The following is a 22,795-nucleotide window of genomic DNA, read 5'->3' as shown; positions in this document are numbered from 1 at the left end:
GGAGGGTCCGCAAACCAGTCAGCATCTGATGTGACCCCAACTTGTCCCATGAAGTACAACACATCTCCTTCCCATAGAGTTGATCAGGTTGTTGATTGTGGAAGGTTGGTCCACTCCTCTTCAATGGCTCTCCAAAGTGCCAGACGGCATCAAATGTGAGCATTTGCCCAATTAGGTCCATTACGCCAACGAACTGCAGTCAGATTGAGACCGCTGATGCTGGCCAGAAGTGTGAGAAAGGCCCCAAGTTCAACAAAGTGGGATGGCAAGCAGTGTGCTTCAGGGAAAATCAAACAGGGCAGTCAGAGGGGATTAGAGGGGACTGTGGAACTCTAATAGACAAGATAGCTGATTTAAAAAAACTGAATCCCAAAACGTGGACAAGGAAGGGTAAGGCAGAAACATGTGAGTGTGATTAGCTGGAGCTTGCACAGGGAAAACCTGGCCTGATTTCCACATTGAGTTCCTCGGACCAGGCAGTGCAACGATAATCAGGTGTTACTGAGAAGTTATAGATTTTTATACTGCGTTTTTTGGAAAATGTTTGATTTCATTATAGTATCAATCATAGTGGTGGGAGGGACATTGGGAGAGCCAGGGAAGTGCCTACTGATAAAGTTTCTGGCCTGCAAATACCTGAGGAAATGCATGGTGGGCTGATTAAAATTTGAAGAAAATTGGACAAATGAGGCCCAAATGCCATCAACAAAAAAATACTCCACAGAGACAAGTGTGCAACGCCTCTTTGCAAAGGTTCTATCAATTAGTGATGGAGGACATAAAGGATTTGAACCAAATGGTTTAAGAGGTATAGTTTCTGTCAGTTTGTACAAAAATTATTTGGTAATGCAAACCAATTGTTGCAGCAGCTGTTCGGGTGGCTCATCCCAGACAGTCTTGGAAGAAGATGCTGGTGTGGTTACATGTCTGCTGTTGTGAGGCCGGTTGGATGTACTGCCAAATTCTCTGAAATGTGCTTGGAGACAGCTTATGGTAAAGGAATGAACAATAAATTCACGGGCAACAGCTCTGGTGGACATTCCTGCAGCCACCATGTCAATTGCACGCACCCTCAAAACTTGCAACACTCATACTTGTCATACTCGTCATCTTCCGCTTTATCCGGAACCGGGTCGTGGGGGCAGCAGAGACACCCAGACGTCCCTCTCCCTAGACACCTCCTCCAGCTCCTCCGGGGGGAGCCCAAGGCGTTCCCAGGCCAGCCGAGAGACATAGTCCCTCCAGCGTGTCCTGGGCTTCCTACTGGTGGGACGTGCCTGGAACACCTCCCGAAGGCGTCCAGGAACTCCCCTCCAACCTGAAGAGGACAAGCCACCCTTTTCCGATCAAGAACCATGGGCCCGGACTTGGCGGAGCTGATCTTCATCCTAGCTGCTTCACACTCGGCTGCAAACTGCCCCAGCGCATGCTGTAGGTCTTGGCTAGAGGGGGCCAGCAGGACCACGTCATCTGCAAAAAGAAGAGATGAAATCCTCTGGTCCCCAAACCAGAACCCCTCCGGCCCTTGGCTGCGTCTAGAAATCCTGACCATAAAAGTTCTGAACAGCACCGGTGACAAAGGGCAGCCCTGCCAGAGTCCAACATGCACCGGGAACAGGTCCGACTTAGTGCCGGCAATGCGAACCAAACTCCTGCTCCGGTAGTACAGAGGCACCTGCAAGTAGCACCTTGCAACACCTGTGGCAATAATCATGCTGTCTAATCGGCATCTTGATGTCACACCTGTGAGGTGGATGGATTATTTTAGCAAAGGAGAAGCACTCACGAACACAGATTTGTGAACAATATTTGACAGAAATAAGCCATGTGTAGATTATTGTGTTCAGCTCATGAAAAATAGTAACAAAAGCAAGTGTCGTGTTTATATTTTTGTTCAGAGTAAATAGTTTCCTAACTAAATACCACTGTGTAATCAACATCTACTTTTCTGGTGATACAAATGATTACTTATTTTACTGAATTTTGACTCAAAAAAGGCTTTGATGTCTATTTTAACCTCTTCCATCTCTTACCTCTCCTACTGAATCCACATCATTAAGTGTAAACCAAAATGGTTACGGTGACCTGTGGAGTACCACAGGGGTCCATTCTTGGCTTGCTCGTTTTGTGTTCAGGCTGCCTCTCAGACAATTTGTTTAAGTTTGTGATATATATATACACTATAAAACAGCAACCGTTGAAATCCCAAAAATAATCTGTTGAACATCACACCCTTCCATAGTCCTGATAAATTGAGACGAGGCAGCAGGGGACTAGAAGTAATAACGTTTCATACATCTCTAACTGCCACTGATTTTGACTCAAGGAAGAGCAGGCTTTTGACAACAGAGCAGCCAGCTCATGAGGCTTTCTGCTCATGAGGTTTTCACACTTCTACTTTGGAGTGCCTTCTTAAACATGTTCTCTTTTCCTTTCATCAACTAATCTGCCTTATTCCTTTTTAAAACGGCTATAAGAACGATATAATAAAACCTACATTTTAATCATTCTTAATGTATAACAGGAATGTAAACAATAAATTGGCCACAACTCTTCAAATTTTTAGATTTTATTTACAGTACAAAAATTAACACTATAAATGCATCTGAACTGAAAAAAAAGAAATGGCAAGTCTTTAAATACACATTGTAGTAGTGCAATGACACGTCAAATATTTTATCTGTGCTTGCTCTACAAAAAATGTCAAAAGAAAAAGAAATGCAATCTATAGGTCTGTTTATTCTGTCAATAAGAAATCTTTATTTGAGTCCAGGGTGCACACTGCAGTAATGTTACATACCCTGGCATTACATGAGATCAGTAAGATCACTCATGCATCGCACAAACCTGAGAATTGGAGGTCTACTTTGACACAACTGTGGCAGATTTAAGCAAGACTTCATTACTTGGAAAATATGTACAACAATCCCACTCACTTTCAGTATATAAATTCCTGGATTTACCAGTTTGTAGGTCCGTTTTCAGCTGACAGCAGCTCTGTATTTTAACAACTTCAATGATCTTGCCTAAATGTATGTGGACAAGAAAAGTATGTAGTAATTACTCATCAAGTCCCTCGTCGTCTTCCTCTTCCTGCTTTGCATCCACCTCGCTGGTGTCCGAGAACTCGTGCAGCAGGACGTACTCGCGGCTGCTGAAGCCGAACTTCAGAACATCTTTTTCTTTGAGCTCATAGTAGCGCTGGGCCTCGATCCGCTGATTGTTCAGGTAGGTGCCATTACCAGAACCAAGGTCAATAATGTAAGGCCTTACCCTGCGGCCAGTGGTGCCATCTGCTCGAGTATACTCCACCAATCTGCAAAACACGAAACCGCGGATCTTTTACATTTCTCATTAAGTTAAACAGAATCATGACAGTGGCCTAAAAATAAAGCATTTGTCAAAAACATCCTAAGAAAAACAATGCTGCTGTCAGGTATTCTTCCCACCTGTACTGGAATACTGCATGTTGCTTGGAGCAGGACGGGTGGTCAATGGGGATATCAGCGATTCTCCTCTGCCGCCCCAACAAATAGGCACTCTGTCTGTGGACGTACATCACAGGAAGTGGTTCATCATTCTTAAAGGGGTACAATCTCCACCTGCGCTTTGGAATGCGAGCCTCGGCCGGCTCGTTGTACTTTATCACCACTCCCCGGAATGTGTTGGTGTCTTCCGTGAGCGCCCCTGACAGTTCAAAGCTGGGCTTCTCTTTCTCAGCAGGAGGAGCCCTGGAGTCGTCACTCCCTCCTTCAGATGTTCCAAAATTCTGTTCTTCGCCTTCTTCTTCACGCCGCTGACGATTTTCCCTGCGCCGCTCGTCATGCTGCCGACGCTCATCTTGCTGAGAAGCCAGGGCGCTTCGTTCACGATTCCTGTCTCTGTTGCGTTCTCGGTCCCGTGACCTGTCTGATTCCCACCTGCTCCGTCTATCCTCTGATTGCACATTCCTTCTTCTCCGCTCATCACCACCTGCCCTATGTTCATCCTTTTCCTGTCGGATTTAAAACGAACGTATTTACAAAGCAAATATGATGAGATGTAGTGATATCATCATATTTAGGAATTAAACGTGATCCCAGAGTGTTCTGGGTATGACACTGTTTACTATGTTTATACTTTGTCAACAGAATACTGTTACATGTGAAATAACTTTAGTTATAGTAACTTTATAAACAAAAAACAAGATAGTCATGCAACTATAATACTTGCAGGTAACTAACTCACTATTTTTGCAGCCTTTGACACCAGAACCCAAATATTGGCTCAATAACAACTGTAAGAAATAACTAAATGGAAAAAAAAACCCATTTCAACTAAATGTATTTTACACATTTAAGTATATTGTTCATACATCTAACTTTTTCATATTTTGTCTCATTACAATTACAAACTTCAATGAATTTAACTGGGAATTTATCTGATAAACCAACACAGTAGTGCATAATTGTGCAGCGGGCAAAAAAAACAAACAAATCTGACGTTTTTTAAAAATGCTTTCCAAAAAAGTATGAAAAATGTGTCGTGCATTTCTATTTGATCCCATCAGACTCAATACTTTCTAAAACTATCCTTAACTGCAAATCTTTTAAGCAATGTTTCTAACAATTTTGTGGAATTTGTTTCCTTATTGTAAAATTGCTCAACATATACAGGACAGAGAGAATTTGTGAACATCAATTTGAAACTGAGTTGGATTTAGTTCTGAGCTTTTATCAGGACATTCTACTACATGAATATGTTTTTATCTAATTCATTCAATTGTAGCTCTGGCTGCATGCTTCAGGTTGTTGTCCTGCTGCAAGGTGAACCTCCACTCGTCTCAAGTCATTTGCAGCCTTCAACAGTTTTTCTTACAGTATTTCCCTGTATTTACATTGATCTGTCTTCTCTTTGGCACTGACTAGCTTTTCTTCACTTGCTGTGGAAACCAGAAAAATTCCCAAAGGGTGAGGCTGCCAGCACCATGCTTCATGGTGAGAATGGTCTGAGAGTTTGTTAGTAAACCTTTTAGGTTTTTATTTGTAAAGAAAAATAAAAATGTTGTGAACCATGAATCCTTTTTCCCCCCAACTTCATTTATGTGCTACTTTTTGTTGGTCTATCACTACAAATGAAATACATTGAAGTTTGTAGTTTGAACGTGACACAACGTGAAAAAGTTCAAGAGATGTAAACACTTTTGTGGACAACCAAAATAGCAATCATGAAGTTGACTATAAGAGACATGGTGGGTTATAGGTTTTCAACCCTCGCACTCCCCTGTTTATCGTTCGAAAACTGAAACCTAATTACCCGCTTTATTTTGAAATCGCCGCCACGATGAGGACTGCGACTTTTTCTGTTTCTAGGAGATCTGCTGCTTGCTCCAACAGGAGAGGTTTCCCTTCTGTCTGGTGAGCGCTGCCTTGCCCTGGCTGGTGATCTACATGAAATGCAAAAGAGACTCTTGAGTAAGAGTACAGAGATTTGTATACATAATTTACTAAGAAATGAATCATAGATTAACAATCTATGATTGGTTGCAAGTATATTGTCACTGAAGCATCAGTCTGTGCAATATTAATGACACAAGAGCTGTTTGGCATACAATATTTGTTATTTCAAATGTCAGAAATTCCAACTTTACATACTAACAACATATAAGCTTCCCAAGTAGCCAACACTTCACACGGAAGAATGTGCATTTCGAAGCATCGTAATAGCATATAGGAAAGTGAAGAGTGAGTAAATGCGTAGTTAATGCAAGTGATATTGTATTATTTACCAATAAGATCACCATTTCATTATTTTCAAAATACTGTACAGTCTAAGTTCGTACTATATTTCTGTTGGTGAAGCTGACAAAACAGAGACTGAGTCTCAGCTCACGAGGTAGTCATGAAAAATGTTACTGATAAAAGATGGGAGAATGTAGCTCAAGGTAAAAATAGCCATAAAATCTAGGGTTAATTTGGGAAATTATCTGAAACTTCAGGAACATAATGGTTGTAGAGTTGCAATTTAGTGCTAATAATAAAGTAATAGAAAAGAAGGAGAAGAAGAGGTATGCTTTGTTTTAACCGAAGCCCCAGGTGATTAAATTAATCTGGAACCCTGGAAGGTCTCACTGGAAAATTGTCTCTATATCCATTGTATGGCTGAATAAATATACCTCCTGGCACCTTACTGTCTCCAAACGATCATGTTTGCCCCCCTAGCCCATCTTTTCTACATTGACTCATCAAAACAATAATTTAAAGTGTCGTTTTGTTGTCTAAATAATTCCAGAGCCACAAGAACTAAAGTGTCAGAGAGTAATAATGTCCAACCACCTGCTCATGCCATAAAAATGATTCCATGGCTGCAAAGTACTTTTGAAAAAAAAAAAAAAAAAGTATCTGTTATTTTAAAATAAAAAATATCCATGTTTGTTCATGATATTCGGTCATATGACCGAATCCTAACGCATTCAGAGACAGATTTCCAGTAGTTCAACAAGCTGCCTCATACAGTGTAGCAACAGGTAACGCACACAAGTAACAACCTGCCTCTACATTTATGTAATCAACTATTACGAGAAAAGGCAATATTACTTACTACAAGGTAGCAGGTTAGATCAATTAGTAATTATTAAATATTAATATGGAACCCCCCTTCAGCAGCACCAACATGCCTGTCCTGGTAGATCCAGGCCTACACCCCACAAGTTAAATTCTAATTTACAAAGTACAAGGGAAATTTGCACTCCTAACCCTATCTGAAACACCCACTGGGGTGATATAAAAACATGTACCTGCTCGCTCTTCTCCTTGGTGGACTCGAGGTTCCGGTGGATCTGGACCTTGAGCGGCGAGATTTTTGTGGCCTACCGGGGCTCAGTTTCTCCTGTTTTATCTTTACTTCGGTCTCCCGCAGCGGGGATTCCTTTCGTCGGTGTCGTTTCTCTTTTGCCATTCTTTTAGAGAAAATGAATGTAGCAGTATAAGTTTAACGCGACTAAATGCACATCTTTACGTAGTAGCAAATAAACAAACAGAAAACAGCTTTAAACCATTACTAAACTTCTAGTACTGCGTCGTAATCACCACTTCCGGTTCCTGTGGTTCACAAATACAACCTCGATGGTGCACTTGTCTTCTTTCGTTATGGGTTCCGCTATACGCCACCAAAGCGTCAGGATCGTACGTATGCAAATATAAGGTGATACTACGTTATCAGCACATGGTTCTTATGTTTCAAGCTAAGTACCAAATAAATACATATAAAAGCTGATAGTAAAATACACGAAAAAACTGTAGAAAATGTATAACGGAATTTTACACTAATTAAAAAATTATACATGAAAAGCAAAATGGGGTTTCACATCCACATATTAAATTACTTATTAATTGACAGATCAAATGACACAATACAGTTTTATTACTAGAAATAATACTGAATTAAATGAATTGCTTTAGTATATTTTCAGAGGTAAAGTAAGGTAAATTTAAGCGTATTTTATGTCAGTTTTGCCTTAGTGTTCACCTTTAACAATGTTAAAAATTAACATATATTATTGTATATAAAATAACAAAAATTAACTCAATATAAACTTTAGTGTTTCTTCTGTTTGCGATACACCATATTTGTACTAATTTCCGGGGAAACCTGCCACTCACAAAATGGCGTACGCACTGACGTATCGTTCCCAGGGCTCTACGACGTCAACTTGTCGTCCACGCCTCCAAATCATCATCAGAAAGGATCCATTATTGTTTTTTTCCCATGAAGTATAGCCCAATTGACATGTAATTTAAAAACGACACTTTGTAGACCGTCTTCTTTTTGTTATACGATTTAAAACAAATATTGTGCTAAAAGCAGGGAAGAACGTGAAAACATTGTTACTATGACAACGTAATCAACAGTGAAGAACCTTGAACGGGCATCGAAATTTTCGTGTCTGAAGACTAAACTAACTTCATTTCTGCCTCACTTTAAAAAGGAAAGAAAAAATGATTCCGCCAGTTGATTCTCTTCTGAAATACGATACTCCAATATTGGTCAAAACAGGCTCGGTAAAATCTCCAACGGTAAGTCGTCAATAACACTGAGATGTTAGTAACAAATATCAAGAAGGGAAAATGAAAATTTGATGAACTCAAACATTGAAAAGTTGCAGCGTGAGAACAAAAGCATGGCATATAAGTGCATCTGAATAAATTAGAGTATAATCGAAAAGTTTATTTAGAAAAAAAAAGAGAAATCATGTTCCAAAAACGTATATAAGGATTACATAGTGATATATTTTAGGTTTCATGTTTACTTTGATTATTATAACTCCCAGTTACAATAAAACCCAAAACTCAGTTTGCCAAAAAAGAACTTTTGAGTTGTCTGCTTCAGGAGCGTCAGACAAGGAACGCAACAGTTAGCCCATATCCTGGGTAATCAGTGAGGGGCACTGACTCAAGCTTCAATGCGCCCTCCCCTTGGGATCTCGCTAAAAGAGGCTTTGCTTCAATCATTTCAAGGCTGTACTTAAACATTTTGCTTGTGCTCCTTTAGCTACCACACATTTTCCTTCCAGTGAACTTTCCATTTGCTTAAATACAGCACTCAACAAATTAAAGTTTTTATTATATAATTTATTGGATCAATCCATAGTGATTTCTTTTATTATTTTTACCCAGATTCTAATGAAACCTTTTTAATCAGTGAATTTGCATTTCATTTTTCAATGATCTGGCATCTTTTCAATGCATTTCCTGCACATCTGGAATGTCAAAGTCTTCCTGAATCATGAATAATAAACTCAATGCAGAAAACGCCCCATAACAGGTGCGCCAAGTAAGAATGATTCCTCAGCCGTCCACTGACTCCATACCAATTCCACCACCTCCTAAATCAAAATATGCAACCAGTGAAGGCAACAAGCTGGAAAATGAGGAGGTCCTGGATGTCATCCTTCCACCCAGGTATACCTGTGCTCTTACTTAGTCAACTGGTTCATCAAGTTCAAACTTCTCAGCCATTAATGTTGCAGGGAATGGACAGAAGGAAACCAGCTGTGGGTGCAGAAGGTATCCAGTGCACCTTGTACAAGAGCGGACATTATCCACTTGAAGGAACAGCTGGACACAAAACTGGAGCAGAGACAGGCCAGACACACAGGCATCTGTCCTATTCGCAGAGAGCTCTATTCTCAGTGTTTCGGTAAGGAGGCAGCGGAGATGCTGCTATCATGAAACTCATTGTTGTACTGTTCCAGTGAAAAATGTACATATACAGGCATGAATGTTATATCAATTTTTGCCCTTCTTGGGGCAATCTAAGGGGCTCATTTCCAGGGTGGAATGATTATACAATCGCTTTAATTTTAGTAAGAACTGAGTGCTCAAGTTCGAATTTATTGGGAATCTCTAATCTACAGTCAAAATTATACAAAAAGCTTTAGGTATGTAGATAGACCTCTACTAATATTTTGGGTAAAAGTCTCTTAGCAAGTTGCTGCTCAATCACACTTTGGAGTCATCAAGCTTTTGGCATAATTCTGACTGGATATTTGACCTACTGTCTTGACAAAAATGGCATTGTTCATTTGAACTTGTAGGTTTCCTGGGATGGACCCAACTTTAAAACAAATAGTCTACAAATGTTTCCTAGAGCTGAGGGCAGGCCTTTAGGGAGGCTATTCAGGAACATTGGCCTTCTAAAGCTAATTTTTATGTCTGTTATCGAACATCTTATTGGAACACTCTGTTGTCTCCAAGTCCCAACCATTTGACCCAAACGTTCACCCTCAAATTAAAGGGAATTGGTGTAGATATTCATGAACCATCAAGGTACATCTGTCATAAACAGGGATATGATCAAAATCAACACCTTCTAGAATGGCTGAAATGTGCTGCTGCTCACATAGAAAAGCCAAATGCCTTCTGGAGAAAAGATTTATTACAAGAGGAGAAAATGACTGAACTGTTTGGCCATGATGTTAAGACAAATGTTTGGAGGAGTTAAGATGAGGCTTTTAAACCTCAAAATACTGAAATAACTGTCAAGTATGGGGGTGGTGGCATCATGCTGAGGCAGTACTGGTGTACTGCACAAAGTAGATGGAAAAATAAGGACTAGTTTCACATTCTCACCTCAAATCAACATTAGTTGAGAAATGGACACAACAGGGCAAACCCAAATCAAAGCTGGTTTTGGAATGGATAAAGCAGATGAAGGCACTGCCCAACCTAAACCCATTAGAACTGTTACATGCTATGCTTAAATACCAGGTCTGTGCCACTTTACCATATATTTTAAATGTCAATGGCTACAATATTATATATGGTTTCTCCACAACTTGCAAAGGAACATTCATTCAAATATTCATGGAGTTGTATATATTTCAACTGGTAGGTATAATTATTACCCTGTGTGGATTACAGAAAATCTACAAGAAATTCAAACTTGTAATCCCAATTCATAAAACAAATATGCATTTTGTGTAGTCCCTGCCACAACCCCAAAACAACTGTTCATGTCAATCCTGAAAAGGGCAAAATTAATGACATTCATGCTGTTTATGATGGTATGTAAACCTTCCTGACATTTCTAGTAAATACATTTAGGAGATCTACATTGCTGGATTTTAAATTTGTCAATTTTATACAGTTGTGTTCACATTTTATCTCAACAATAAATTCAATCCCATCTCTCTCCAAAGATGAATTAATTAGACAGGTAACCATCATCTGTGCTGAGAGGGGTCTGCTTCTGCTGCGAGTCAGAGATGAGATTAAAATGACAATCGCAACCTACGAGACGCTGTACGAAAGCAGCATCGCTTTTGGCATGAGAAAGGCACTGCAGGCTGAACAGGGAAAGATGGACATGGAAAAAAGAGTAAGGAAATCAATATATTATTTACTGACTAAAACAAAAACACTAGGGAAATTTTTTTTGAACATTTCCTCCTATTAGCTTAAGAAACTGCTATATTGCACTGTATGTACAAATCCAGCAGAGAGCACCATTTCTTCACAGATGCTGCAGTAGACTAGGGACTTCCTACTGTGATTTTCTATCTTTTAGATTGCAGATATGGGGAGTGAGAAGCAGGATCTGATGAAACAATTGGATGAACAGAAGGCAAGATGCGATGCAATTGAGAGGAGAGAAACTGAGAAGAGACAAGTGGAGGAAAGGAAGTATAATGAGGAGATTCAGTTTTTGAAGAAAACTAATCAACAGCTCAAGGTGACATTTTAAATCTGTGACCTGCAAAGAAAATTACACAAATGTGTGTGATGTGTAGGATGTTCAAACATTTATAATAAAATTGTTTATTGTTTGCAGACACAACTGGAAGGAATGATTACTCCAAGGAAGTGAAACTTTTCAAGCAGGACAGCAGATTTCATACACAATGTTGTTTTTCTCTGTTGGATAAATGAATGAGCAGACAGTCTGAAATTTAGCATTTTATTTTAAGACCATGGCTGCAATATTTCAAACATTTAACAGATTGCACATTTCTCTTGAATGTCAAGAGATTGGCTGACTTTGTGCATGATAAATTACATGTAGTTGAAAAGAGTTGAGAGGGAAAGGTGCAGCCATTTGCTTGAAGTCAAAACAAGGTGACCACTGGAAAAAGACACGTCGATGTTTAGCTCTTTTTTGCCAATTTGTCATTTCAATAAAATGTAGCCAATTTGGCTCATTTAAATACATATGTGTGTGTGTGTTTATCGCCAGTCTAGAGCTTTGATCTTTTGGTCCCATTTTCTGCAGCTGGTGCCGGAGCCTTTCTGTTCTTGTTCTTGTTTTTCACATTGTGCGTTTCATAGTAACGCACACCAACTTTCTTCACCTTCTTAGCACGGTCCAGCGCTCTTCTCTGTGTACATGTAAATAGGAACAAAAAGGGCATCAGAAACATAAAAATGTTTTTATCATTAAATATCAGGCAGATTTGCCCACCATGCCTTGCAAAAATATTCATACCCCTTAAACTCTTCCACCTGTTGTCACATGACCAAATTTCAAGGTATTTTGTTGTAAGTTTAAATGATAGACCAGCACAAAGAAGGACATAATTGTAAAGTGGAATGAAAAAGATTTTCTTTTCAATAAAAATTGTGCCGTACATTTGTATTCAACCTCTCTCAGTCAATAATTTGTAGGCACATCTTTCAAAGCATGTGCAGCTGCAAGTGTTCTGGTGAATGTCTCTATTAGGTCTGCACCATGTTAGAAAACAGGCGATTATGTTGGTGAACACCACAAAAAAAGTGTAACTTGTAAAAAATAAACAAAATACTTATTTCAGCATGTTTTTCTGCTACTGGTTCATTACAAACATAGACCCCAGACTCTTAGTAGTCCTTGTCAATAACAAAGTTGCTTCTGGCCTATATCTGCTGCATTAAACAACAAGAATCACCAAATATACTACAGCCAAAGAGCTTGACTGCATGATACTAAAATAATGATTAAATATTTGAAGCCGTCTAAGCAGTTCTTTGCGACAGTGATGTTGCAGCAACGATAAATTTGAGATGCATCTTGAGAGTGAAATTTCTGCTCATTCTTCCTGGTGAAATAGCTCAAACTCATTCAGATTAGACGGTAATCATCTGTGAGCTGCAACGTTCAAGTGATGCCACAAATTCTTACCCGTATTTACGTTTGGACTTTAACTGGAGCATAATAAAAAAAATCCATTGAACATCTGACTTTAAATTTAGTGTCACTGTATTCCTGGAAGGTGAGCCCATGTCCTAGCTTCAAACAGTCTCTAATAGGTTATTTGAAATGACTACCCTGTATAAACTCTGACCAACTTCCCCTGTCCCTGGAAGAAAAGCCTCCACACAGCATGATGCTGCTACCATCATGTCCTTATGTGATGATTGTGTGTTCAGTGTGATGTGTCATCACAGTTTTTCTTCACACAGTTTTGTCCATTTAGAGCACCCATTCCACCTATTTGTTTTGTCAAGTAATGCCTTGTGGCAAACTTTAAATGGGACGTCTCATGGCTTTCATTTCATTTGCTGTTGGTCTTTCACAAAGGCCAGATTTCTTGTCCCATCAACTGATTGTCCTACCTGACCTGTGGATCTCTACAGCTCCACCAGAGGTAACATGGACCTCTTGGCTACTTTTGTCATTTTATGTGGGTGACTATTTCTTGGCAGGCTTGCAGATTTGTCATATGCTATTTTCAGATGATGGATCAAAACCTGTCCTGTGAGATGTTCAAAGTTTGGGATATTGTTTTCCTGACCCTGCCTTAAACGTCAAACCTAATCCAATTTATTTAAAAAGCACACTAAAAACAACAAATGGTTGAGCAAAGTTCCGCACATTAAGAGATTAAAAAATAACAGTCGAAAGATGTATGAATAGTTAAGTAAGGCACATTATTTGACATAAGGCAAACAAAAGCTCCAAACCTGTTTAGATGTAAGCTTTTGCTGCTGCATGGACTCAACATCCTCCTCAGTTTTCCTCTTCTTGATCTTCTGTTTTGTAGCTAAAATCAGAGACAGATAAAAGAGAAAGAAAACAGCCTTCAGTACTTCAATGTCAACATGACTGAGCCAAACAGTTGCACTGTTGAAAACTTTTGGACATCCACCACATCCTACATATTTTTTAAAACCCATCTCCAAACTCAGAGTGATAAATTGGCATACCTGTTGACTCATTCTCTCTCTTCTGTGCTTGTTTAGCTGCTGCTTCTTGTTTGGTCTTGATGTCTGTAAACACTTTGTCAGAAAGTGCCTTTGGTATTCTGTCCAAACAGATGAAGAAAGAGTGAACTGTTAAGTTTTCCAAGCAAAGCAAACTGTTTATTTCTTCAAAGACTTGCAGATTTTGATTTATTTATTAAAGTGTCATGCACCATGGTATGGTGCCCAGCCTACAAGACACTAAAACAACAAATACACAAAGAGGAACACCAAGATGGCCACCGAACAAGAATCACAGAACAGGACAAACATTTACAAAAGCTAATTTGCATAACAAACGTACATTAGAGAAGGATACAAAACTCTGCCCTTGCTGCAAAGCCTTTTCAGAAAGTTTTGCTAAAACAGAAGCCGGCTTAACATACCTGCCTCTGTCAACCAAAACAAAGAGGAATTTTTCTGTTACATTTTCTTACATTATTTTAGATTATAATACAGAGAACATTGAATTAAAAAAATGAAATTCATCCTAAACCACATTAAGTTCACATAACACATAAATGTTGATCTTCAGGAAGCCCTTTGAACCAGTCCACTTCAACTGCCAGAGGAAGAGTACCAGCTCTCAACTAAGCACCCAGCAACCTTCGTCTTTTCATATTTAGCTTAATAAATAACTTGGTTTGAAACACATCCTTATTTTAAATATAGGCTGGATTTTCCTGACACACCTGAATTTCCCCACTGTGGGACAATAAAGGAAATTTCTATTCTAGTCATTGTGGGAACAGGCTACCGATTGGTAGCAAAACAAAAAGCAGACAGATTACTGTCCAAGAGAAATGAAAAAGTTAATAAGAAATTTGAACATCAGAACTTACCTAATTGCAGAGAAGCGCTTGGATTTGGCTCGGTCCAGGAAATGCTTGTACTTGGCAATTTTCTCATCATGCTCACGGATTACCTCCCGAAAACTCTTTTTGCCTTTCGTACTGTGAGTCTGAGGCAATGTCTCCTCTGAGACATCAGCATCTCCATCAGCTGGCTCTACACTGGGCTGATCTTCCACCCTGCCCTCGTCTTCGTCAACATCTTGATCACCGTCCGAGCTAGAAAAGTCAGACACATCAAGGTCTGGCAACTCCACTGGGATTAAATCTTCCTCGGTGAACTCTGGCGCCACGTTGATCTTGCCAAAGTTCTGTCGGACATTAGTGAGGATCTTCTGGACCTGCTCTTTCTGTCTCTGATGCTGCTCCTCCTGTTCTCCTGAGACAGTTTTCAGATGTTCTGTCTGTTCATCCTGAACGATCTCCACTGCAGCGGGTGGTCTTTTTATGGGCACCGGTTTTTCATTCTACAGAAGTCATACTAATTCAGTAATTTACACAAAAAACAGACTTTTAATGCAAAAGTGAAAGATTTCGGAAACTCTTACATCAGGATCTCCCTCAGGTCCAGGAGGCTTCACAAAGAAAGGGATCCGTCCTCTCTGCCAGTCATTTAACACCATTTTGGAGACTGTACTAAGATCGGGCTCACCTCCCTATAATCACAGATAAAACAAACTTTTTATAACTTAAATTCTGAAACATGATGGTATTTTAATATGCAAAGAAGATCAAAATTATAGATCAAATAATATATAAGTAAAATCTGTTGAAATCCTAAAAGAAATGAAGCGATGACCTTCAGAAGCTTCCCAGTACGAAATGCCAGCTTCTCAAGAAAGTCTTCAGCCGAACTCCATGTTGGGATACGGTAGGTCTTCTGGATGTACTCGGGTTTGGCTCGTTCCAGTACCGCACCGATGTGCTCTTCTGGGTTTTTAATCTTCTCCACTTGAACCTTACCAAAGAAGAGGAAGAGAAGAAATGTAACAAATGAACTTCCAAACTTGAAATTATGGTGACTGCATTCCTAAACTTCTCTAACAGCAAAACTGACACTTGTGATCGCATTTCTAGATGTTTCCATCAAAAGCATCTGCCTTGCTGGATTTAATTATCTGTACATTTAACCAACCCAGTGCTGAGGTTGGCTTTCCATTAAGCAGTGTAATAAATGGATTTTTCTAGGTCGCCAGTCCTGCGATGGACTGGCGACCTGTCCAGAGTGTACCCCACCTCCCGCCCATAGACTTCTGGGTATGGGCACCAGCTTCTCTGCAACCCACTATGTGGAATAACCTTGCTCCATTTAAAAAAATTAAAATCATAGGTGCACCGAGACAAAAAAAGAAAAAAAAAAGACAGTTGCCAGCCGGAATCAGACGACTCTCACCATGATCCACCCTGACCACTATAGATGGAAATTCAAAAATCCAATCCTTTTGGGATCAGTGAACACACATGAACAAGACTGACCAGGTAGTGGCACCAACAACACACTTTGGAGTGAACATTGTTAATAAAAAAAAAAAAAGACTCAAGGTTAGCTTTTTTCTGTGAGACATGTGGTATTTAAAAGGCAACTGCATTTTCTCTAAAATGCAGAGACATGTCTGAGTTTCATTACGGCTGTTAGTGTCATATGCTGGGGTTTTTGTTGTGGACTAAAGTGCAGATGCAGAGTCGGCATGGCGAGGCAGAACGATGATTTATTTAAATAAAAAATAAAGGCTAAACTCACAGGTAGGCAGGCAGGATGAAAACAGAGAGTTTAGGAGTCCAGGTCTAACAGAACGAAGGGAACTTGGCGCAGGGAAGGTGACGCAACAAACCAGCCTCGAACACAAGAACCAAACTAACTAATATACAGAACGAGAACAAAGGCGGGTAATCAAGAAACAGGGAACAGGTGTGGCAAGGAGGCAGAAGGGACAGGTGGAAACAATAAACAACAAAAAGAAACATAGACCTAAGCAGAACAATAGACTAAGATAAAATAACCAAAACATAAGAAATCTAGAATAATCAAGAGGTAAAGGAAACAGAGGAACTGGAAGGAACAGAAGAATAACAAGAACCTAAGGCCTAAGTGTTGGATGGGTGCAAAAACTTGTTATCACTCATGTAAAAACTTTGTGTTGCAAGGCACCTGCACTATGCCTTCTTCCCTGTGTGTGTGAGATCATTGTTATCTCTGTGTGAACCAGCCTCCTTTCTGTCTCACACACACACACACACCCTGTCTGAATTCTGTTGAATTGTGTATATAAATAAAGAGATAGGGTGTCAAAACTTTGTAGTTTCACTGCAAAGTGGGCTACCCTTGCTGCAAGTAACTCTGACTGTATCGTTCTTACCTCTGAGTTGACTAAATAATACCTAACATTTATTGGTCCTTCATAGCCGGATTAATTCAATAACCTTATTTCTCTTTGCTTTAACAGTGACTCTGGGATCTGTGGGGGAAGCCTGACGTCGAGCGAAGCACCGCTGCACAGCCTCCATTAGCCGGAGTGGCTGAAAGTCCCGGTGTGTGTGAATTCACACCTGGCCAGTGGGTTATTGCCTTCCTCGGCGCGGGGTGACTCTCACAGGGTCCAGAGAGTCACCAAGAAGTCAACTCCGAGGTGAGACAGTTTTAAAATACAGTTCATAGGAAAAGTACTTAACAGTCGTTGGTAGTGCGTCGCCGGTAAGGACGCTGCATTCGGATGGTTTTATTCCACCGTGAAAGGAATAGTGACAAATTAAGGTAGGGCCCCGCCAAGAAAGGGGCCAAATAAAACGACTAAGGGTTATTCCCCTGCGAGGGAATAGAATAAGCGCTATAAAAGTAAAAAGAACGGAGTAAATTGAGCTCATAAAATAACACCAAGTTAACTTAGAAAAATTACAAGGTACCTGAAACTAACTGTGTGACTGTGTTGTGTGTTTATATGGAGGACTAAGCATTTTAATAGAATCATAGCAGGATTCTGCTAGTCCTGTGTTTTATTTTGCCCAGATTAAAACTACGTACTGGTGACTTTGGAGATTCAGGTCGGATTTCATTCCAGAAAATTAACACCGCTGCGAATTAGTCGCAGTAGAAGGCCGTGTTAATGTCCTCTCCATAAGTCTCATGCCAGTGACCTTTTATCTGGGACATTTATAATATAATTAAACTAACATAAAATATAATGGGGAAGAAACGAAGTAAACTAATTGACTTAGAAGGGGATGTAAAGTTTATGGAGAACTATGTAAAAGGAGCAGGTATGATCTGTCATAGATGGAATAAAAAATAAAAAACATGGGTTTTTGGGCAAATTAGATACAAAGGATGTCTTAAAATTACAAGGGGATCTAAAATTAGAAATAATGAAAACTAAAAAGAGAAAAATAACAAAGAACAATGGGGGAAGAACAGAGAAAAAGCTCTGATTTAACAGAAATATGTACACGATGGCATAAAAATACGGATTTTCAGGTAACTTAATTATCACTGAAACCCTAAAACTACACGGGGATCTTAAACTGGAGATTATGCATTCAAAAGATTCAAGAGACAATAAAAAACCTTGCCAGGTTATAATTTCAAAGGGGACTTTTCAGTCCCTGAGTGCTCACAGTTGATAAACAGATTAAAACAAAAAGATGAATAAAAAAATAAAACAACAATAAGAGCAGCTTTTAACTGACATAGCCATAATACTGATGCCTTAAGAAAAGCACAGGAAAAAACTTTCAGCTTAACTGAAAACAAATAAGGGGGGGCAGACCGCCACCCATCCCAGGTTAGAATACCAAGGTAGCCCCAAATTATAAAGACTAAGAGGTGGTTTTAGAGGACGTGGTAAAAGAAGTTAAAAGAGGAGGTGACAATGTGGACAACATGGAAACTGTCCAACTGGACAACCCAGTGAACAATGACTAGAGAAGAGAGAACAGAATGTTGTTAAAGAAGTAATCTGAGAGTAAAAGATTTTGTAGGCAAGCATTAGTGAGAAACAGGTGCTTTAAAAATCATTCTATGATGTTATACTACCAACAATATCATGATAAAATGCAAAAGATTCATTTTAGAGGGAAATAATTCCATATTTGGCTCAGATTGTGTGCATTCTTGATTTTTCCTCTTTGAGAGAAGTTAAATTTCAGCTCTGTGAAACGACCTTGACAAAGAGATGCAGCTGCCTGAAAACAAAGATAAAACTTCTGCAAACAGCAGAAGCCTGTCTCTGCTGAAAGGTCTGAAAAAAAAATTGTAACTCTACCCTGCATGTGTCAAACTCAAGGTCCGCGGGCCAAAATCGGACCCCAGAAGTTTAGTGATTCTCTAGAAGTAGAGCCTTTTAACATGGTGATTGTGTGCTTGAATGTTATTTTGTCAATCAATAAGCAGTTTTGTCTACATTCTGCCACAATCTGCCTTTTGAAAATGTTTTGCATCTTGCTCTTTATGTATAAAAAAAAGAAAAATTGGCTAAAGTCTGCAGACACAAAATGAACCTGGATTGAAGCTCTAACTATGTTTATTTAATCTGAGATCCTCTCCAAATGCAACAGTATATGTCAGTCTACATGAGATACTAACAACTTCACCTACTGGTATAATATAAAGATGTGAGTGAATATGTGAAACAAACAATGATGAAAGTTTTTCAACAGGTGATGCTCATCCAGGAGGAAGACAGTGTTCCTAGGAAATGCAGCTCATTCATTAACAATCAATTTTTCTCCTATAGGTGGAGGTTTTGCTGACTAATCATAGGCTGGATCTATGAAACATTATGTGCACAGACCAAATGACCAAGGTTCTGACTGACTTATGAACCTCACTGACCTGACAATGATAACACCTTTAAGGTGGACCCACTAAGACCACCTTATTGATTCTTGGTGAATAAAAAAAAAAAGAATTTAGGTGTCCAAAACAGACCTAGTGGAAACAAAAAGGGTTATGAGGAAACAATGTGCATTTTAAGAATAATAGAAGTCAAATTATGTTCAAATTTTTGCAAAGAAAATTACTCTGACAAAGAAATAAGTAAGTAGTGTGTGAATGGGAATGACTGATTTCATTGTAATGCATCTTTGAGGGACCTTAAAAGCGCTAATAAAGGTCTGATGTTCTGATGATCTTTGTCAAACTTATATCTTAATAAGGTTTCCAGAATCTTTTTCGAAAAATCATAAAGATAGCAAAGGTTCTACCTGTATTGAAAATACTGATAACCATAAGAAAGTTCATAGATCTGTCTTCAATTTTTCATAATTCTTTTACAAACAGGTTATTTAAACTTTCATGTGGCCAAATGTCTGTGTTTGACTTTCTGTTTTTGTGAAATAAATGTCTGTTTCATATTATGTAAAAATTAGAGTCCTCAACATTACCATAATAATATTAGGTCAGTTCTCTATGGTAAAACAAAAAGATTTTAACAGATGTTTAGACTTTTTCCAGTCAGGTTCAAAATGATCGAATTACACTCAAACTTAACACAAGATGAAATGAACTTTAACAGAATTACTGGATTGGACTGAAATAGAGAAAACTTGAGTTAATTGAAACAAACTTTAGTTACTTGAACTAAATACAAAGCTGACTGAAACTGTATGTTGTATCTATAAAACTGGGTAAGATAAACTAAGATTATAAGATATAATATGCCCTTCATTTTTTGTGTTCATCATTGAGTGAGTTTTTATTTTTTATTTTTAATAAGAACTAAACCAAGCATTATTTAAAATAATAGCAACTACCAAAAATAGTGATCTCATTTTTAAATGTAATAAGGACATATAAAATATGATAAAAAAGAATAATAAGAATTTGGAAAAACAGAGGCTTTAAACCTCCGCAGGAACAGCACTGACACTGTCAAAAGTGGATCCTAATACAGGAATCTGGAAGCTCATTCTGGCGTGGATAGTCAAAGTCCATCCAAGGATACATTTAGATGAGGCAGAGGGACAAATACAGGGATTAGCTGAGAGCAAAGAGAGCAACATGCATCCTGCCCTAGCTGCTGTCCCACCTGAACTGTGGTCCCAATCATCAACTGATGTAGGGCTTATAAAGGGGTTCCCACCATACAAGGTTAAACTAATATCTGAAAAAAGGCTATCAGTCCGCCAATACCCCTTCAAGCCAGAAGCTGAAGAAGGTACTAAGCCAATAATACAAGATATGTTGAAGTCAGGAATATTAAGAGAAGCACCTGACGCTACATGCAAGACATATCACACTGACATCACTATTATTATCACAGCCAAACATAAATCTAAAAAGATGTGCCCTTTAAATCCAAGTACTCTAATACCTACTGCAGAAGATGGAAAACCACATTCTTATAAAGCAAAAGTTGAAGAAGACACCAAACCCAGACAAGACATTTCTCAAACCCTTATACCAGATTCATGTGTTGTGTTTGTAGATGGCTCAGCATCTAAAGATGAATATGGAAAGAATAGAGTTGGTTATGCAATAACAACCATCGATAGGATAATAGAAGCTAAATCTCTACCCAATACATGCTCAGCCCAAACAGCAGAATTATATGCTGTAGTAAGAGCATGTGAATTACATGAGGGACAAATACTTACTATATACACAGACAGCCAATACGTGTTCGGATCAGTACATCACCATGCTAAGATTTGGCAAAATAGAGGTTTTAAAACATCATCAGGGACAGAACTAACTCATTTCAACCTATTAAAGAGAAAATGTCAGATCTGCTATTTATAGACACAGACGTGCTGAAAGACGCCCAACAGTCAGCACCCAAGACAGAAATAAAGGCCTGGCTAAAGAGAGGAGCACAGAAAAACGATGACATCTATCAGATAGAAGATAAACCAATCCTCCCAAAAAATGTATACAACACAGCGGCTACAATGACACATTGGGAAGACCCACGTGTCAAGGGGGGAATATGTCACATCTGGTAAAGCATTAATGCTACACTATAAATTTTTCTGACTATACAAAGAATTTTTGCAGATCATGCATAATTTGTTGCAAACACGGGAGAAGAAATATTGCCTAGTTGCAATAGATGAACCTAGTGACACATTTCTTCCCCACATATGGTATCCCACAGATTATAAGGTCAGATAATGGAACTCATTTTGTAAATAAATTAATAGAACTAAGTTCTAATGCATTAGGGTTTCAGTTAAAGATTAAGGAAAACAATGGAAGAAACAGGGAGGCCATGGCCCGAATGCCTATCCCTGGTTAAATTATGGATGAGAATAACTCCAAATCAAACTGGTCTTACTCCATTTGCCACCTACTGTACATCATTGTATGGCTCCACCCACTGTGTTCTGAGCCTGAGATCACGTGACACCAAGTTGCTGATGTAAATTTGTATTCTCAAAGAAATAGTACATGGCAGACCGTTTTCTCTGCCCTCTGACATGAATGAAATAGAGAAAGCACAACAGGAAACTTCATTAGCTGAGTGGATGAATAAAATGTTGCAGACAAAAGAAAAACAAATGTCCAGTGGTCTGTCGATAATCTCTGCTCCTATCCCACAGAACAACCTGAGGCCTGGAGACCTGGCCCTGATTAAGACACTCCACCGGAAGGATTGGAGCACTCCTCGGTGGAAAGGGCCGTTTCAAATACTCCTGACAACGCCCACAGCTCTGAAAATAGCAGAGAGGCCTTCCTGGATCCATAAAAGCCACTGTAAGCCAGTTTTGCCGTTACAGGAGCCAAACCAACCGACGGGGTAAGCAGAAGGAAGTCCGGATTCAAAGGGGTTGGAGGACCCATAGGGCCCAGTGTCTCAAACCGGTGAAGAAAACAGCTGATCTGCGCCCAATTATAAAATGGCTCTCTGTAACATGTGGACAGGACTGATAAGCCTGAGCTTAATTCTGGTAGCAGGACTCTTTCTCTATCTAAAGCAGGATCCACAGGAGGTGATACCGAACCAGAAGAGATGGACATCAGACGGGACCCATCTCAGACCACTGACGGAAGGACATGACACACACCCATTTCTGCAAAATTACTGGTATCGTTATGTGTATGACACAGCTAAAACTCAAAATAAAACTGATTGTTATGTGTGTTCTATAATGCCCGTGCATTCCCAAGGCCCCACCATATATGTCAAAGCTATGAACCTCACCGAGACAAGTTACGCCATATCAATGGGCCTGATAGGATATACAAATAAAAAGTTATTTCTTATGCCAAACCAATCTTTCATATTTAACACTTCTGGAATGTGGACAGATGAAAAT

General features: G+C 39.2%; 3 protein-coding genes across 4 annotated transcripts in view; 1 reads left to right on the top strand and 2 right to left on the bottom strand.

The window, feature by feature from the left end:
* Positions 1–2,553: 2,553 nt before the first annotated feature.
* snip1 (Smad nuclear interacting protein) lies at positions 2,554–7,094 on the bottom strand. Its single transcript, XM_047361282.1, has 4 exons — positions 6,776–7,094; positions 5,296–5,425; positions 3,450–3,994; positions 2,554–3,316 (listed from the first exon to the last, which is right to left on the bottom strand). The coding sequence occupies exons 1-4, from the start codon at positions 6,934–6,936 to the stop codon at positions 3,061–3,063; spliced, it is 1,092 nt and encodes a 363-aa protein (XP_047217238.1). The 5' UTR covers positions 6,937–7,094; the 3' UTR covers positions 2,554–3,060.
* Positions 7,095–7,665: 571 nt separating this feature from the next.
* On the top strand, positions 7,666–11,687 carry dnali1 (dynein, axonemal, light intermediate chain 1). Of its 2 annotated transcripts, none has more exons than XM_047362093.1 (6): positions 7,666–8,054; positions 8,786–8,939; positions 9,008–9,177; positions 10,679–10,857; positions 11,047–11,211; positions 11,311–11,687. In XM_047362093.1, exons 2-6 carry the CDS (start codon positions 8,818–8,820, stop codon positions 11,344–11,346), a joined length of 672 nt encoding a protein of 223 aa, XP_047218049.1. In that variant the 5' UTR covers positions 7,666–8,054; positions 8,786–8,817; the 3' UTR covers positions 11,347–11,687. The 2 variants fall into 2 exon arrangements, with proteins under 2 accessions (XP_047218049.1, XP_047218048.1); XM_047362092.1 differs by having other exon boundaries at positions 7,667–8,054; positions 8,803–8,939.
* The window catches only part of gnl2 (guanine nucleotide binding protein-like 2 (nucleolar)), a 26,255-nt gene continuing 14,882 nt past the window's right edge, over positions 11,423–22,795 (bottom strand). Inside the window, exons 11-16 of the mRNA XM_047362091.1 lie at positions 15,345–15,503; positions 15,094–15,201; positions 14,537–15,012; positions 13,659–13,756; positions 13,416–13,495; positions 11,423–11,854 (exon numbers count right to left, since the gene is read on the bottom strand). Coding sequence (XP_047218047.1) covers positions 11,714–11,854; positions 13,416–13,495; positions 13,659–13,756; positions 14,537–15,012; positions 15,094–15,201; positions 15,345–15,503 — 1,062 coding nt within the window. The 3' untranslated portion in view covers positions 11,423–11,713. The remainder of the gene's footprint in view (positions 11,855–13,415; positions 13,496–13,658; positions 13,757–14,536; positions 15,013–15,093; positions 15,202–15,344; positions 15,504–22,795) is intronic.

Source organism: Girardinichthys multiradiatus, chromosome 3 (assembly GCF_021462225.1).
Source record: "Girardinichthys multiradiatus isolate DD_20200921_A chromosome 3, DD_fGirMul_XY1, whole genome shotgun sequence".
Lineage (NCBI taxonomy): Eukaryota > Metazoa > Chordata > Actinopteri > Cyprinodontiformes > Goodeidae > Girardinichthys > Girardinichthys multiradiatus.
Note: the sequence above shows the minus strand (reverse complement) of the source record. Positions and strands in the feature narration are given on the sequence as shown.

Coding starts and splice junctions, on each gene's coding strand:
- dnali1 (XM_047362092.1), top strand. CDS start 7,977: ATGATTCCGCCAGTTGATTCTCTTCTGAAATACGATACTCCAATATTG. Junction 8,055..8,802: donor GCTCGGTAAAATCTCCAACG/GTAAGTCGTCAA, acceptor GCCCCATAACAG/GTGCGCCAAGTAAGAATGAT. Junction 8,940..9,007: donor GATGTCATCCTTCCACCCAG/GTATACCTGTGC, acceptor TTAATGTTGCAG/GGAATGGACAGAAGGAAACC.
- snip1 (XM_047361282.1), bottom strand. CDS start 6,936: ATGGCAAAAGAGAAACGACACCGACGAAAGGAATCCCCGCTGCGGGAG. Junction 5,426..6,775: donor CCAAGGAGAAGAGCGAGCAG/GTACATGTTTTT, acceptor CATTTCATGTAG/ATCACCAGCCAGGGCAAGGC. Junction 3,995..5,295: donor GCGATTTCAAAATAAAGCGG/GTAATTAGGTTT, acceptor TAAATCCGACAG/GAAAAGGATGAACATAGGGC.